Raw genomic sequence first — 14,983 nt, forward strand, 5'->3', positions numbered from 1 at the left:
GAGAGTCGACCGTTCCCATCCGCCCGATCCGACTCTCCATAACACTCAGCCATCAATGATCACGACCATGCCAGTGCAGCTGGCTCGGCATGACCAAAATAGCGACACAGTGACAGCAGGCTGTTGCACGGAGCCTTTCGACAACTGTCTCCTGTCTCGCGAGGAGGGCTGGCCAACATAGTCGTAACATAGCGTAACATAGACCTACCGCCTACTACTACTACTACTAGCAGTACTACATGTATGTATTCAAACTGGACTAGAACATACCAGACTGACAGTCTATGCTAGTGTGCCGCTGCTGTTCTCATGGTTCTTATTCCCCTAATACCATGAAATACTATCACGGTCTATGCCGTTCTCGCGTGCTCCGCTACAGTCAGTACAGACTCATTCGCGTCGGTCTCCATGATTATGGAAAATAATGACGACATCGAGTGATGACTACCATGTTACATGTACACCAATGGGCAGCACAGACTCAGTACCAGTAGTACGGTAGTAGTAGTCCATAGTATGGCCATGGAGTGACCGCGTGATGAAAACTGCCAAAGAGTCACGAAACGAACTGACGATCGAACCTCGTGAGCCACGATGAACATTGCGAAGAAAGACATTTCAACTTCAAGACGACTTTAGCTCTCACCCTGGCTGACACTGTGACAGATTCGGATGACTTCGGTGGCAAGAGTTCTGCAATCGCGTTGTTGTCTGCGCATACTCAGTACCGATCTGTAACATTGTTGCCAGTGTTGGAGTGGCCTACTTTTGTACATGACTGCTTTGTAACAACACTGACACGAGTGTTAGGTAGGTTGCCAAAGCAGTGGGCAAAACGGTGCTCTTTTCTTGAGGTCATATCAGTAACTGTTATCAATGGTTGGTACACACACTAGCACTTCTCTCTGGTGAATTGTGAACGTTAGCAGTAGTGGAGCTAACCGACGGGTATCCGATTGCTCTCTTTCTCTCTGCCTCTGTTGCCATCAACGACTGCGGTAACAGTTCAACAAGTCCACTAAAGACCCAGTTAGATCCGGGGAATCGTTGCGAGCTTCACCGGCACAGTGCTACAAGCTTGGAAAATTTCTGCTGAATTGGCGAAAGCAGTTGTGATCTTAGTACCATTGGTACTGGCGCTTGCTGCGCTGCTGGAGGTGACCTTCCTCTCCACCTATACACACTATCCCACGAGGAACGTGGCGCCACACAACCCAGTCTACGGCGAAGCGCGGACTACCGACCATTCACCATGCCAAAGTACGACATCAAACTGATCAAGAAGTATGACCTTGGCAAAGTTCTGGGAACGTAAGTCCAGCCTGGTTTGTTTTGTGACACAATCAATTGGTTTCAGCTGCAACACACGAGTGCGGTTTGAAGCCGGGCGGTGTGTCCTGTTCCATTAGCCATTCACACACAATCATAATCATCGTGGGTTGTATCGTTCGTCGTAGATCTACAATCTAAACCCATGCTGTCCAAGTCTACTATCTAAACGGCCCATGCTGTACAAGACTTAGTGTTGACGCCACATAGATCTACGCAGCCTTTGTTGCTTTATGTGCCCAGCGATTGTCGTGTTACTGGATGCAACGATGTCAGATATCACTGAAGCCGTCCCTCTACTGTTGCCTTGGATAATTGCGGGCAGTGTAGGGACTATAGCCAAAGTTTCCAGATATCTTTGAAATACAACCATGTATGTACCGTACGACGATTGTCATGTATAGTTATGTTATTCTACGATCGTACATAGTTCTCGATCAAGGTTGGTGGGGTTTCATTGAAAGCGCCCTCACGGTCATAATCACCGGAAAGAGGCCATCGGGCCAGTCCGGATTCACAGTCGTTGCAAAATGCAAGCCGTGTTAGAACAGATTGTCTCAGTTGTGTGTCGATTCTATTCATCCTATTTACAGTCAACTTCGCTTATAACGGCACTCGGCGGGGCATCAGAAAAGTGTCCTTATTCGCGAAGTGTCTTTATACCCGAAGTCTCATTTTAATGTATTACAGTTGGATGGGACTTTGCTCTGGGCATGGAAATTCTGTCGTTATTCGCGAATTGTCGTTATATCCGCAGTCGATATTAGCGAAGTCGACTGTAGTTAATTGGCATGTTCCAGATGGTTCCGAGCAGCTCCCACGTCGGGCCCTCGACTTTGGGCAAATACAGCTCTGAGACTCCCTAGTCCAGTGCGTGCGATGCATGCCTGCCTGGGAAAGTTTTTTTGTTCATGTTGTCTCCACGCTGAGCGTGCAGCGTGCAGTGTGCAGTGTGCATGCGTACATATCCACTACTTGTCAAGTACACAACAACACTCAGTACGGTGGTACCTAGGAATCAGGTGTCACTTTCGGCCGATTTTGACATGTCTTGGCATGAATGGTGTCACTATCAAGTCTCTCTCTTCTTGGGAACCACATGCAGGCATTAGACTGGAGATGATCCACAGCATATTTTGGTAGTGCGGACCGTTTTTAGGGCGCCATTCGTTGTTTTTTGCTTTGCCTTGTTTCGGCCTTCCGTGTTGTAAAGCGCTTTGTCAAGGAGTAGTTACTGGAAATTGGCATTATTGTTGCAGAGTATGTTTTCTTCCTCATTATAGCTTTTCACAGCTTTGCAAAAGTCACTGCTTTGAAGTAGATCAGTCCATGGATGCTATATCCATCTTCTGCCCCACTCTTGTTTTTCAGCACAGGCTTCAAATCCAGCTTTTAAATTCATTTATTTATCACCATCGTGGCTAGCAAGAAATCCCACCACGTGCAGTAGTGGGTGGCTAAGTCATAGAAAGTGATCAGAATCTTGACACGTACTAGGAGGCGCAGGCAACTGTCAGTATTGGTCCTCGACTACTGATACCAGCACCTACAAAACAAGTGGGGAGGTAGTATAGTAGAGCACACACACGATAGATCCTCTCTTGCTGACATGCAACCACACAGCATGCCCCATAGTACATGGCATACTGATATACTAGTATGGTATATAAATAATGCAAGCCTTGCCGGATAGGTAATATGTTTTCACGGTGACAGCGTGAACAAGGCGAGGACTTACTGTATGGGAAACAGTGCTCCTGACTACAACCATAAACCGGTTGGTAGAGTCTCTAATATACTAGTACTAGCCCATCCTGTTGTACATGCACTTGCCTCGCTAATCAGGTCCTCTGTTGTCCAATTCCCTTGGCATGGCTGGAGATTTACACGGAAACCATCGAATACAGCTTGGCACATTTTGGTTATCCAACTTCACAACTATTATCATTACACTTTGATGTGCTTGTGGTTTCTGCCCGTCTCCCATGTGTACAGTGGTGCATTCTCAGAGGTGTTGTTCGCTAAGAACAGAGAAACGAAGGAGGAGTTTGCGATAAAATGCATCGATAAGAAGCTACTGGACGGCAAGTTAGACAGTCTGGACAGTGAGATCACCATTCTCAAACAGTAAGAGTACCTGATTGTACTGTGATCAGCTTGTATACGCGTACACATGATGTATCATTGAATACCGTTCATACAATACAAGTGTGGACATGTAGGCATGTAGTGCAGAGATATGCCCAATGGCAGCACCAAACTCAACTGAGAAGAGAGTTCTTGGCCTGTGTGGAAGAGGTAGGATTCCCATGAACTTCGTCTGCATCTGCTCATAGCCTTTCTGCCATTGCATTATGTCTCTTCTGACAGGATAAAGCATCCGAACATCATCCAACTGTTTGAAATCATTGATTCAAAAACACATCTCTACCTTATCATGGAACTGTAAGTACTCAACTTGTGGCCTGTACATGTACCAATTTACTACCAAACCTCATCCTGCTGCTGCTGCTGCTGCTGCTGCTGCTGCTGCTGCTGCTGCTGGTGTTTACTCACTTTCGCAAGGCACGGTGCATGGTAGTTTTCCAGCGTGTTGCATTCATCTTGAACTCCCGCCGATCTACTCCAATACCGAGGCAATGTCACAGTCACCGTGCTAGTACCGGAATCACCCCGGTGGCTGTGATACATACATTGCAGTACAGCGTTACACCAAAGCCACACCACTGCTTATATTACTCAGTCTGTACATATTCTTGATTGCATGTATTCCCACAACTTCATGATAAACACAACCATGTGCAATGTACCATCAAACAGACCAGCAGTAACAGGCCTGGAGTGGAAGTTGTAATACAAACAATTCCAAAACAGTACTGTCAGTTAATACTAACCTAAAATGATGTGCTTGTTGTGTGTCTGCTGTCACTGCAGGGTTAGTGGTGGAGAGCTGTTCGATCAAGTCGTTCAACTTGGCAGCTACACGGAAAGGCGAGCCAGTGAAATCACGCTTCAAATTCTAGACGCAATTGAGTACATCCATTCTAGGGGAATCGTTCACCGTGATTTGAAGGTAGGGTAGAGCCGGTATTAATCGAACTGATCTGTTACCTTAAAAAAAGAAGCATGCAAGTTGAGTGCTTTTGTGGTGGTTTGGGGGTGAGGATACAAAGTTGGAAGGAGGTGCTCTCACCCCTGGCATAATTTATCTGCTTGTACTGTTTTGGTCGTCACATCCAATAATGTGGGCAGCGGGCCATTTACAGATGTTGGTACCCGGGTTAGCCTAGAGCAATGTCAATACCAATACCTTGTGCCACACCAAACCAGCAGCAAATGCCATGCAGCCAGCAAACTGCTGCAGCAGTGTTGCAAAGGACGTTCAAGTTCCCCATGTGTGTTATTCTGGCACTATGATATGTGCCACAAGAGAGAGAGAGAGAGAGAGAGAGAGAGAGAGAGAGAGAGAGAGAGAGAGAGAGAGAGAGAGAGAGAGAGAGAGAGAGAGAGAGAGAGAGAGAGAGAGAGGGGGGGGGCAAGACCCTGGGTACACTCCAGTTCTTCTAAAATTGCATTTCCACACCACGTGACACGTGACAGCTATGATGCTGAGTAGTAACATTAGACACCCTTAGCAAAAAACGTTCTGTTGTAACAGTATTATCGTAAGGGGCAAAATACCGTCATTTGGGTTCGACCTTTAGCAAGATGCACGCTATTTTTAGTATGCTGTTGCCACGAGAATAGCTTTGATTTAGCGCGGTACAACTATTTTTGTCACCATATACGCGATGCAAGGTGAAATGCATACGGACTATGCAATATTTGGCCAAAACACGTACCGTTGGTCACAACGATAAATCAGCCCCATAACGTTTTTACGCTGCAGCTTCAACGTTATTTGGGTGATCAAGGCACGAGTACCGTAAAAAATAGCGTTACCGTGGTTTGCTAAGGGTGTCTATTGTGCTACTGGCACACAGCTTTCATGGAAAAGAGTGGCTTCAGGAAATTCAGATCACGTGACTGCCAACTTCGGGTAGGCAAACTGCTTATGGATTTAATTGTCCAGTTTACCAGTACTCAGACTTCTGCTTGTTGTTCTACATTCTTTACCTTTCTTGTGTAGCCTGAAAATATTCTCTTCCAAACATCAGATGATGACTCTAAAATCATGGTCAGCGATTTCGGATTGTCAAAAGCTGCAGAAGAGGTGAAAATGGCAACAGCCTGCGGAACACCCGGCTATGTTGGTGAGTGCAGCGACAGTGACTCACACATACATGTACACACATGCACAGTAGAATTCTTCTTCTGTTCACGCAGTGCTCGGTACTGCAAAGGGCAGAGCTTCCTTTGAAACAAGGCAGAACGAGGTTTTTGCATACATACATTAATTCTCAGTTTATCACTATACTCTTCCATACAATGTGCGGTTCAACATCTTGTATTGACGAGGGTCACCGGCTGCTTCACAGGCTAATAAGTATGAATGATTATGTGTGTGTGTGTGCGTGCGTGCATGCGCGCATGCGTGCGTGTGTGTGTGTTCTGCTCAGCTCCAGAGATTCTGAAACAGCAGCCTTATGACAAGTCCGTGGATTGCTGGTCAATAGGTGTCATCACCTACATTCTGTAAGTGAGCGTGTCACCGGGTATGATAGATGATATGAAGTGCAATGCTGTGGTGGAGTTATGGGCATGTTTGAGGGAGAAATGGAACCAATAGTTTGGATGGGTGGGCTTGAATACTAGCAGACCAAGCATGCAGTGATTTGACTTCTGAACAGAACCCTGATCCATACACAACTAGGTCTGTAGTAGTAGTGCTCATTCTCCATGCAATAGTGCAGTCCTTCTGGTTGAAATCTGCATCTCATAGATCATAGTACAGTGCTAAATATGATCATTTTGCTGTTCCCGGCGTTGTGCAGGCTATGCGGGTATCCTCCGTTCTACAGCGAGAGTGATGCGCAACTCTTTGAAATCATCAAGAAAGGACATTTCGAGTTTGAGGATCCGTACTGGTAAGTGACATGCCAACATATAGCTGGGCATGTGAAAGAGAACGACTCACGACTATTAGATACTACTTGTAAGAGGCACACATCATAAAACAAATGTGTTGTCCTTTGGGTCAGTGGGCATGGAATCAATACAAGTGAGGCCTGGTCAGCAGACCATTTCAGCAGCCCGGCACCTGGTCTGTAAGACCACACAGCATGATGTGTTGAAAATTGAAGACGGTTCAGCCTGGCTTCAGAACCCTGTATTCCAAAACAGCATGGGTGGGCGCTGAAAGCCGCGGCATCACGTGTACAGCAGAACCTCCCTTAGCAGATACCATGGAGTCCTACCCATGACCAGGCCTAGTCACAAAGCTGGTTTGGCCACGTTTCCCTGGCTGGGGCACCTCAACTAAGCGGAACACCTCCGCATCCAGGACACGTTTTGTTTTGCTTGTACTCTGAACTTGTACTACAGTATTGTATTAGTAATGAGGTCATCTCCTAAAGCAGGACAGTCCATGCCTGATCCCAGTACCAGTATCGGCAATTGTGAGGTGTCACTGTACATGTCTTGGTGGTACAGCGGGGGGGGGGGGGGGCTTGTTCACCTCACAGTCTTGCATTGAATGGCATGCGTATTTCCTCTGCTTTTCAATGTTGTCTGGTCCACTGCAGGAAGGACATCAGCGGAGCAGGTAAGACTGCACGATGTACAATCTGTAATGCAATCTATGATGCAATGCTATATGGGATTGTCTGTTGGAGTTGGGATGGGTCAGTCGGACCATTACCGGTACATGTACAAATTGTGGAACATTCATGACTGACATCACATCACTTGAATTGTTTCCATTTAACAGTCCTCTGAGAGCATCCTCCCCTCCCTCTGCTTTCCTGATCTATCACTACACAGCCAAGGACTTTGTGAAGCGGCTACTGACTGTGGAACCTGGCAAGCGCATGACGTGCGGAGAGGCACTGAAACATCCATGGTGAGTTCACAGAGTAACCCGGTCCATTCATTCCACAACACATGCATGACCAGTGTAGAAGTGAGCGCTGGAAAACTAGGGGTTGCCTACCCAACAAGGTTGTCTTGCAGCCAGTCAGTGGCAACTTGACCACTCACTGAAGGTGCAGCACTGCATCTACAAATGGCAAGGAAAACGTGATGACATTCGCGCAGGAATCAATCTCGAATGAACGCACAAAGCAAGTGGTTGAACAAAGAATCGATGTGAATGTAATTCATTGAGAGTACGTAGAGCGGACGCACACTCAAGTCTCCACGTGCAATGACTGAGATGCCAACAATCTGAGTGAAAGATTATCGCAGTCTGACTGCTTACTGTTTGCAGGGTACATAAAACTGTTCAAGGAGTCGTGTATAACAAGTCACTGTGTGCACTTTCTTCCTACAGGATATCTGGAGGAGAAGCCAGTGGAGTTGATATCAGCAAAACTGTCAAGGCCAAGCTTCTTGAACAGAGATGGAAGGTAAGACATGGAGGCTATAGCTAACATGTCACATATGATGGTTTGAAAAATATGCCTAGTAATCTGCAGGCATATTTGCCTACTGTAGTGTAGTGTAGGCATTTAAAAACAAACAAAAAGAAAGAAAGAAAGAAGAGGACTGGTATGCTATCATGCCTTGGGAATAGTGCAGAGAGCGGTTCTCTGAGTCGCCGTGCCACATGCATGGGGCATACCCAACACCAACACCGTGCATGTCTGCTTGCAGGCCCCACAGCGCCTTGGCCATACAAGTCAGGTGATACGAGTGAGGTGATAAACCTCCATCCTAACCAATGTCGATGTCACATGCATACATGTATACCCCTGTGCCAGGCCACATGTTCCTATTTTACTAAGTAGATTAGTACATTGGCGATTGGTACTGAAGTTGACTTGTTGCATTGTCATCTCTTCGATGTGAAGAAAGCATCTGTGAAACTGAAGCGGGGGTTCACTGTGTTGTTATGCAATGCCATGTTTGTGTCTCTATTCCACATAGCTTCAGTATTCCCGGTCCAACACTATGTTTTTCCGAATATCCTTGTCTCGTTTGTCATGCAGCGCTTGAAGAACTATGCGCGTGTGGTTGGTCGCCTAAGAACACTTAGTGTTGGCGCAGGTACTGACCGCAGCCGCAGTCCAAGTCCCAACCCCCTTACTGCTGCAGCTGTAGCACGGGAGAAAGCAAGGGCCAAGCGTCTTGAAGCCGAGAGGAAGGCTTCCTCAACTCCAGTTTGAAAGAAATGCCTCTCTTTGTGTAGCAGGCGGTGGAATTTCCTCGTCGCCATGCTCCCCAACTGAATGTAAAATACAAGTGCGCGCGTGTATATGCGTGGGCATGTGATGAAAGCAGCTGGGTTAATTCTACTGCTTTGCTGATTCGCTACATGTCACAATAAAGGTCAACATTCAACACAGGTCACATTCAAGTTCACATCAGTATTGCAGACTCTCCGCTCCGCGTGTGAGAAAGGCCTTCAGTTCGCCAATGCTTCTACAACGTTTAAACAACATCTGCTATGTCTGTAGCTGGCTACATTGCAATATTGTGAACCTATCAGAATTGTCTAATACTGTGCATCATGATTATTTTTCCACTATTTCTATACTTCAATTCTCTAAGTTTATTAACTTCAACTTTGATATAGAAATGTACATGACTGTACTTCAAGATTTAGCGACTGCACTTGGACAATATCAGACTACAGTCAGACCTCGCTTATCCGGTCCTCTTTTATCCGGATCCCTCGCCATCCGGAAGAAAATCGTCGGTTACCGATTTTCAGCATACGCCATGCATACATACAGTATGTGTGTTCGATTATCCGGTTCCCTCGCCTATCCGGATATTTTTGTGGAGAACGGATGCGTGCGTCTGACTGTACTATCTAAGAATGGATGCCCTAAATTCTACTTTGTTATAAGACTGGAACTTTCCAAATGCTCTGCAGCATATTGCTACAGAAACACTAAATACGTCACTCTCGCCATGATTTGTTTTTAAAATGAAATGACAAAAGATATAATTGACTCCATTGAACTGGTTTGAGGGAAAAGACACAAACGACTCCATTCTCGATCATTGTTCCTCTGCATTTCCTAATGGCTAAACAAGCTGTGTATGCGCCTCGCTGTGGACGCTGGAAGAAGAGGTGACTTCTAGTACTTGTTTGCACCAGCTGGAATGCCACTTGTAACTAGTGGTGTAGTCAAGTACCCGTGCTACGCGTGAGGACCTCGGGTAGACGGGTACAGAATAGTACCCGAAAACCCGAAGTCGCAGATGACATCATGTACAGCGCATGTGTTCAAATTTATGTAATACTCCGCATGTCTATCCAGTGTGTAAGGGAAGGGGTGCATTGTGGTGTCACCATGGAAACATTAACCGATAGGGTACCCGTGCTACCCGCGGAAAACTACCCGAACCTGATACCCGAAGAAAATGCTACCCGACTGTCACTCAGCCGTACTTGTCACTCCAATCATGACCCAGCTTGTAAGCTGTGGAACACAACATACAGACTGCTTACAGTACACAACACACACACTGCTTACAGTACACAACATACAAAAACGGCAACAGCATTACCATGATTACTAAACAGCAGGGAGTCATAAAATACGATATTTTACGACTCCCTGCTAAACACGTTGACAACATTCACACTTGGACTGTGCCACCGAACAGAACAGAAGACCCTGATCCTAGAAGGTAAGCTCTACAAAGCAGGGACCCACTTCCAATAAGCCAGTATTGATAACTGTACGCCAGTGAGTTACGGTGCTCGGCATATCCTAGGACTAGTGGCAGATGTGCACCACACGCCTGAGTCATGGGGAAGAGGTGCCAGTGTATAGATCACCCAAGCAAACATCCAAAGACAGCACCTTCCCTTGTTGGTCTCTTGGTACACTCAGACGAACTCACAGAACCCCATTGTGACTATGTGAGGTGCTCAGTACATGCACAAGAAGGCAAAGGGGAAGGAGACACAGACTCTTGTTCATATAATTATGTCCACCGAGTAACACTTTCAGTCAAAAATAAAGCAAGAAAAAGGGCAGTGCAGGGTCCCAAACTACCAGGAATGGGGTTCGAACCCATGTGTGCATACGCACATTGGATCTTAAGTCCAACGCCTTAACCACTCGGCCACCCTGGTTAGCACAAGGCTCTACAGCTTTCCACGGGCACAGAAGTCAGAAGTGTGCATTCCAATCAAGGAGTCGTACAAATCCGGGTTTGGTATATACAGAAGCCTTGCTTGGTTGTTTAACATGTTTTTCGATTTTGACAGCATGTTACAAGGCGAGGACGCGTAGTGCTCCTGACTACAGTCAGACCTCGCTTAACCGCACACATCTGTTTTCCACAAAAACATCCGGATAGGCGAGGTAACCGGATAACTGAACACACATACTGTATATGCATGTGGCATGTCAAAAGCAGTGACATCATACATACATGTACATGTAGACGGGTCCTATCAAGAGTACATAACCCCCCAGAGTGTGCAACGCCTGATCCAGCTCTGTGTAGGGTCTTGGTCGAGCGGAATCGGATCTTCTGATGTCATGCGTACACTTCACACCAGCGCAAGGCCGGTCTCGAGGCAGGGCACCATTGTTTTTGATCCAAGAGTACCCGCGACTCCCCGGGTTCCCCTCAGATGTGTACGGTATTATGACGCAAAGATCCGATTCCGCTCGACCAAGACCCTACACAGAGCTGGATCAGGCGTTGCACACTCTGGGGGGTTATGTACTCTTGGTCCTATGCAGTACAACTAGCGTGCCCAGTATGTAAAACAAGCGAGAAAAATGACAAGTGCATGCAACTGAGTGCTGTCCGCACACACCCAGCAGGTCAAGGACCTCATTTGCTTGTACAACTCATTGATACTAGCTTCTGATGGCGCTAGCCAGCCACATGCAACCGGATACGACGAAGCATTTTGTACACATTTTAACCAGTTTGTACACAAAATCATGCACCGGTATGCGGATCGCGAGGTCCGGTTATGTTGTATGCATAACATATGCTGCACATCGGTAACCAGCGATTTTCTTCCGGATGGCGAGGGATACGGATAAACGAGGACCGGATAAGCGAGGTCTGACTGTACAACCATAAACCGGTTGGCAGAGTCCCGGTCTTGCGACCATTTGAACCGTATTGGGAAAACCCAGGTTCGGACCCTCGTTACTCTACGGGTTGGTAGGATTTTTATAATTTTCGTTTTTTGTGTTGTAGAAGTCGTCGTGTTGCCGCCGTAGTATTGTTCACGTTGCTGCCGCTGCAGGGATCACGTCTGGAAGGATTTGTGATGTTATTTTCTTGTCTTCCTCTGTAATTAAATTATTTGTAATTTATATTTCTTTTTTCTTTTGTTCTTTTCTTGTCTTTTGCCAACTTCTGCCCATGGCGTCCTTCTCTCAGCTCGTCAGCTGTAACAGTCATAGTCATCACCATGACGACTGTTGTGAGAAGGTGCTCGCTGCCGACGAGGTTGGTGATGTCCCGACGAGGCCATGGGTAGGCCTTCACCACGTCGGAACACCCCGTCTGCACGTTGGTTTCCCAATACGGTTCAAATGGTCGCAAGACCGGGACTCTGCCAACCGGTTTATGGTTGTAGTCAGGAGCACTACGCGTCCTCGCCTTGTAACATGCTGTCAAAATCGAAAATCCGGGTTTGTACGACTCCTTGATTCCAACAACTTCATGAGAAGTAACATCAAGCACTCAAGTCTGGTGGTACTTTCATCATAATGTTATGGTCTAGCACTGATGACAACGAGTGCTCAATGAGGTTTTGACTCTTGAGTGAGATAATTCTGGGGTGAATCCAGCAACGACACACATAAAGTGCTGGCAACTGAAACCCGACCCGGGAGCGGTGTGCTCACATTGCAAAGACCCAGCATGGGATTGTAACACTACAAAATAGAGATGGCTAGAATCGGTGCTGCATTCGAGCACGAAAATCAGGGATTGAATTTCAGTTGCAACCAGTGTAGATGACTAATGATTGCCAACGAGTGAACAACTTTGTTTCCCTTCTCTATACACCTAGATGACTAACAATAAAACATGGCTGGAAAATCACCATGTGGAGAGCCGTGCCACCATGCACAGGATGAAGAAACATTCAGAATCAGAACCATAGCTGCCAGAACCCTCGGCCAAGAAGACGGCACCTAGACAGAAAGACCCAGCACTCTCTCTCCTCCGCACCCGTGTTGGTTGAATAAGATAACGGGAGGCCATTGCATCCCAAAAAAATTGTATGGATTTTGGTTCCCTTTGCTATGTTCACCGAGTCATACGTTCAGGAGAAAAAATAAAAAATAAAAAGGGCAGTGCAGGGTCCCAAACTACCAGGAATGGGGTTCGAACCCATGTGTGCATACGCACATTGGATCTTAAGTCCAACGCCTTAACCACTCGGCCACCCTGGTTAGCACAAAGTGACCATGCTGTCCACAGGCACATGACAGCATTGCACACCAGAGGTTCACCCCCACGCCCATCATCAACACCAGAATCCGTGTGTGCTGTCCCCTACAGTCTCCGCGGTTACCGGACAGACATGGAGTGATGAACAGTCATAATTATGGCCTACATGCAGCTGCTTGAACTGCGTTCAGCCTTTTAAAATGCTGAATAACGATACCACCAATACAGTGTGGAGTAGACTATCGCTTCTATCCAGCTCCATTTCGACATGGTCCACAAACGCATAGCATTGTTTACATTGGACAGGCGCCGCTGTCATACGCGGCCTTACACAGACGTTCTGCACAGCACGAGTGCAAGGATAGGATAGCACCTGCCATAATAGACGATCTGTTCACTGACGGACTGCAGATAAGTGAACAGACCAATAAGTGAAGCCGGGACGGAAAAGTGAAGAACAGCCTAGAGTAGTTCAGCTCACTCACAACCATCATGATCACAGAGCCTGGCCATTGCCTTAGTTGACTGAAGGCTAGTAGTAAAACTCTGAATGCACAAACTGCACATTGCGGGACACATGCATAGTTCAGAACCAGTTGTTCTGTACTCGCACTCCTCAGTAGCCAGATTCTGGTACGATGTATAATTATAACTGGACTCGGTCAACAGTAATGGCTATGTACATGAAGAAGAAAACGTGAGACCACAGCAACCCAAGAATCCGATGTAGCACTCCATGGCCATTGTAATTTTTAGCAAAAAAACAAAACAAGAAAAGGGCAGTGCAGGGTCCCAAACTACCAGGAATGGGGTTCGAACCCATGTGTGCATACGCACATTGGATCTTAAGTCCAACGCCTTAACCACTCGGCCACCCTGGTTAGCACAAAACTCCAACGTCATCCACTGGTATAAAACAGTACTGCAATTCCATCAAACAGAAGTTCAACTCTGCACCAATTATCACCACATTCTTATGTGTTGTCACCTGGTTGCGGTTGGCAACCATGGAACACCAATGTTATAATCAAGGGTACACGGCTCTATGCAACGGCATCCACTGAGTTCAGCTCTCTTCAATGCTGGAAGGCAACCAGCCATGTGCCATGTGACTATCCGCATTGCCACCTGCAACCCCATTTGTATCAAAACGAGTGTCTTTTAGCGTGACCAAATCAAAGATATTAGGTATGTGCCGATTGTCTTCCTCTTGCTGTGTGTTTCTCACGTTCTGTGTGCTGGCTGTCTTGCTTGTCTCGCGCTTAGTCTCTGCATTTCATACCTCTGTTTTAGCACCTCCATTTCCACATGCTTGCTAGTCATGTTGCCTTGACAGTCTGCTGCTGCTGCTGCTGCTTCTCTCTCTCTCTCTCTCTCTCTCTCTCTCTCTCTCTCTCTCTCTCTCTCTCTCTCTCTCTCTCTCTCTCTCTCTCTCTCTCGCTCTCTCTCTCGCTCTCTCTCTCTCTCGCTCTCTCTCTCTCTCGCTCTCTCTCTCTCTCTCTCGCTCTCTCTCTCTCTCGCTCTCTCTCTCTCGCTCTCTCTCTCTCTCTCGCTCTCTCTCTCTCTCGCTCTCTCTCTCTCTCTCTCTCTCTCTCTCTCTCTCTCTCCTTGCCCTCATTCTCTCTTGACAGTCTGGCCTCCCTAACCCTGTTCCTTTGCCCTTCTCCACAGCACGGTCAGCAAAGTCTCGTGGATATGCTCGCTCTTCCCCACCTTGGCTATTCTAATTCTCAGCGTGGAATCGTGGAGCCGTAGAAGCGCAACATTGGCACTCAACATAGGGCTCTAACTCATCACACTGAAGAAGAGTCTACCAGTTCTCGCAACCGGAGAGTCTGTTCATGCTGCGGTAGTACTTCCAGAAGGTGAGGATCGGTTCAGCGAGACTCTTGCCCTACCGCAGGAGGATCCTGACGTGGATCTAAAAGGCATTCCGTGACTTGGATCAACAGCGACATAGCAGACTACATTGTTGTATGGATGAAGAAGGCAATGGATGTGAGTCCACCACAACCCCAAATTCGTATTGATTCTGGTTCTCTCCACGTCCACTGAGTCAATATTTTCCGAAAAATAAAATAAAAAGGGCAGTGCAGGGTCCCAAACTACCAGGAATGGGGTTCGAACCCATGTGTGCATACGCACATTGGATCTTAAGTCCAAC

General features: G+C 46.9%; 1 protein-coding gene and 4 non-coding genes across 5 annotated transcripts in view; 1 reads left to right on the forward strand and 4 right to left on the reverse strand.

Annotated features, from left to right (window-relative positions):
• Positions 1-618: 618 nt before the first annotated feature.
• On the forward strand, positions 619-9,386 carry LOC135809151 (calcium/calmodulin-dependent protein kinase type 1-like). Its single transcript, XM_065322438.1, has 11 exons — positions 619-1,311; positions 3,325-3,456; positions 3,700-3,774; positions 4,264-4,402; positions 5,459-5,582; positions 5,889-5,964; positions 6,264-6,356; positions 7,014-7,033; positions 7,252-7,330; positions 7,760-7,835; positions 8,418-9,386. Exons 1-11 carry the CDS (start codon positions 1,253-1,255, stop codon positions 8,592-8,594), a joined length of 1,050 nt encoding a protein of 349 aa, XP_065178510.1. The 5' UTR covers positions 619-1,252; the 3' UTR covers positions 8,595-9,386.
• A 1,053-nt stretch (positions 9,387-10,439) lies between these two features.
• Positions 10,440-10,522, reverse strand: Trnal-uaa (transfer RNA leucine (anticodon UAA)). The gene has a single exon. It is a non-coding gene; the product is annotated as a tRNA-Leu (tRNA).
• Positions 10,523-12,738: 2,216 nt separating this feature from the next.
• Positions 12,739-12,821, reverse strand: Trnal-uaa (transfer RNA leucine (anticodon UAA)). The gene has a single exon. It is a non-coding gene; the product is annotated as a tRNA-Leu (tRNA).
• A 796-nt stretch (positions 12,822-13,617) lies between these two features.
• Positions 13,618-13,700, reverse strand: Trnal-uaa (transfer RNA leucine (anticodon UAA)). The gene has a single exon. It is a non-coding gene; the product is annotated as a tRNA-Leu (tRNA).
• A 1,225-nt stretch (positions 13,701-14,925) lies between these two features.
• The window catches only part of Trnal-uaa (transfer RNA leucine (anticodon UAA)), an 83-nt gene continuing 25 nt past the window's right edge, over positions 14,926-14,983 (reverse strand). Inside the window, exon 1 of the tRNA in view lies at positions 14,926-14,983. This exon is cut by the window's right edge and continues 25 nt beyond it. This is a non-coding gene — a tRNA (tRNA-Leu).

This window comes from Sycon ciliatum, chromosome 2, assembly GCF_964019385.1.
Source record: "Sycon ciliatum chromosome 2, ocSycCili1.1, whole genome shotgun sequence".
NCBI lineage: Eukaryota > Metazoa > Porifera > Calcarea > Leucosolenida > Sycettidae > Sycon > Sycon ciliatum.

Coding starts and splice junctions, on each gene's coding strand:
- LOC135809151 (XM_065322438.1), top strand. CDS start 1,253: ATGCCAAAGTACGACATCAAACTGATCAAGAAGTATGACCTTGGCAAA. Junction 3,775..4,263: donor CTCTACCTTATCATGGAACT/GTAAGTACTCAA, acceptor CTGTCACTGCAG/GGTTAGTGGTGGAGAGCTGT. Junction 7,836..8,417: donor TTCTTGAACAGAGATGGAAG/GTAAGACATGGA, acceptor TTTGTCATGCAG/CGCTTGAAGAACTATGCGCG.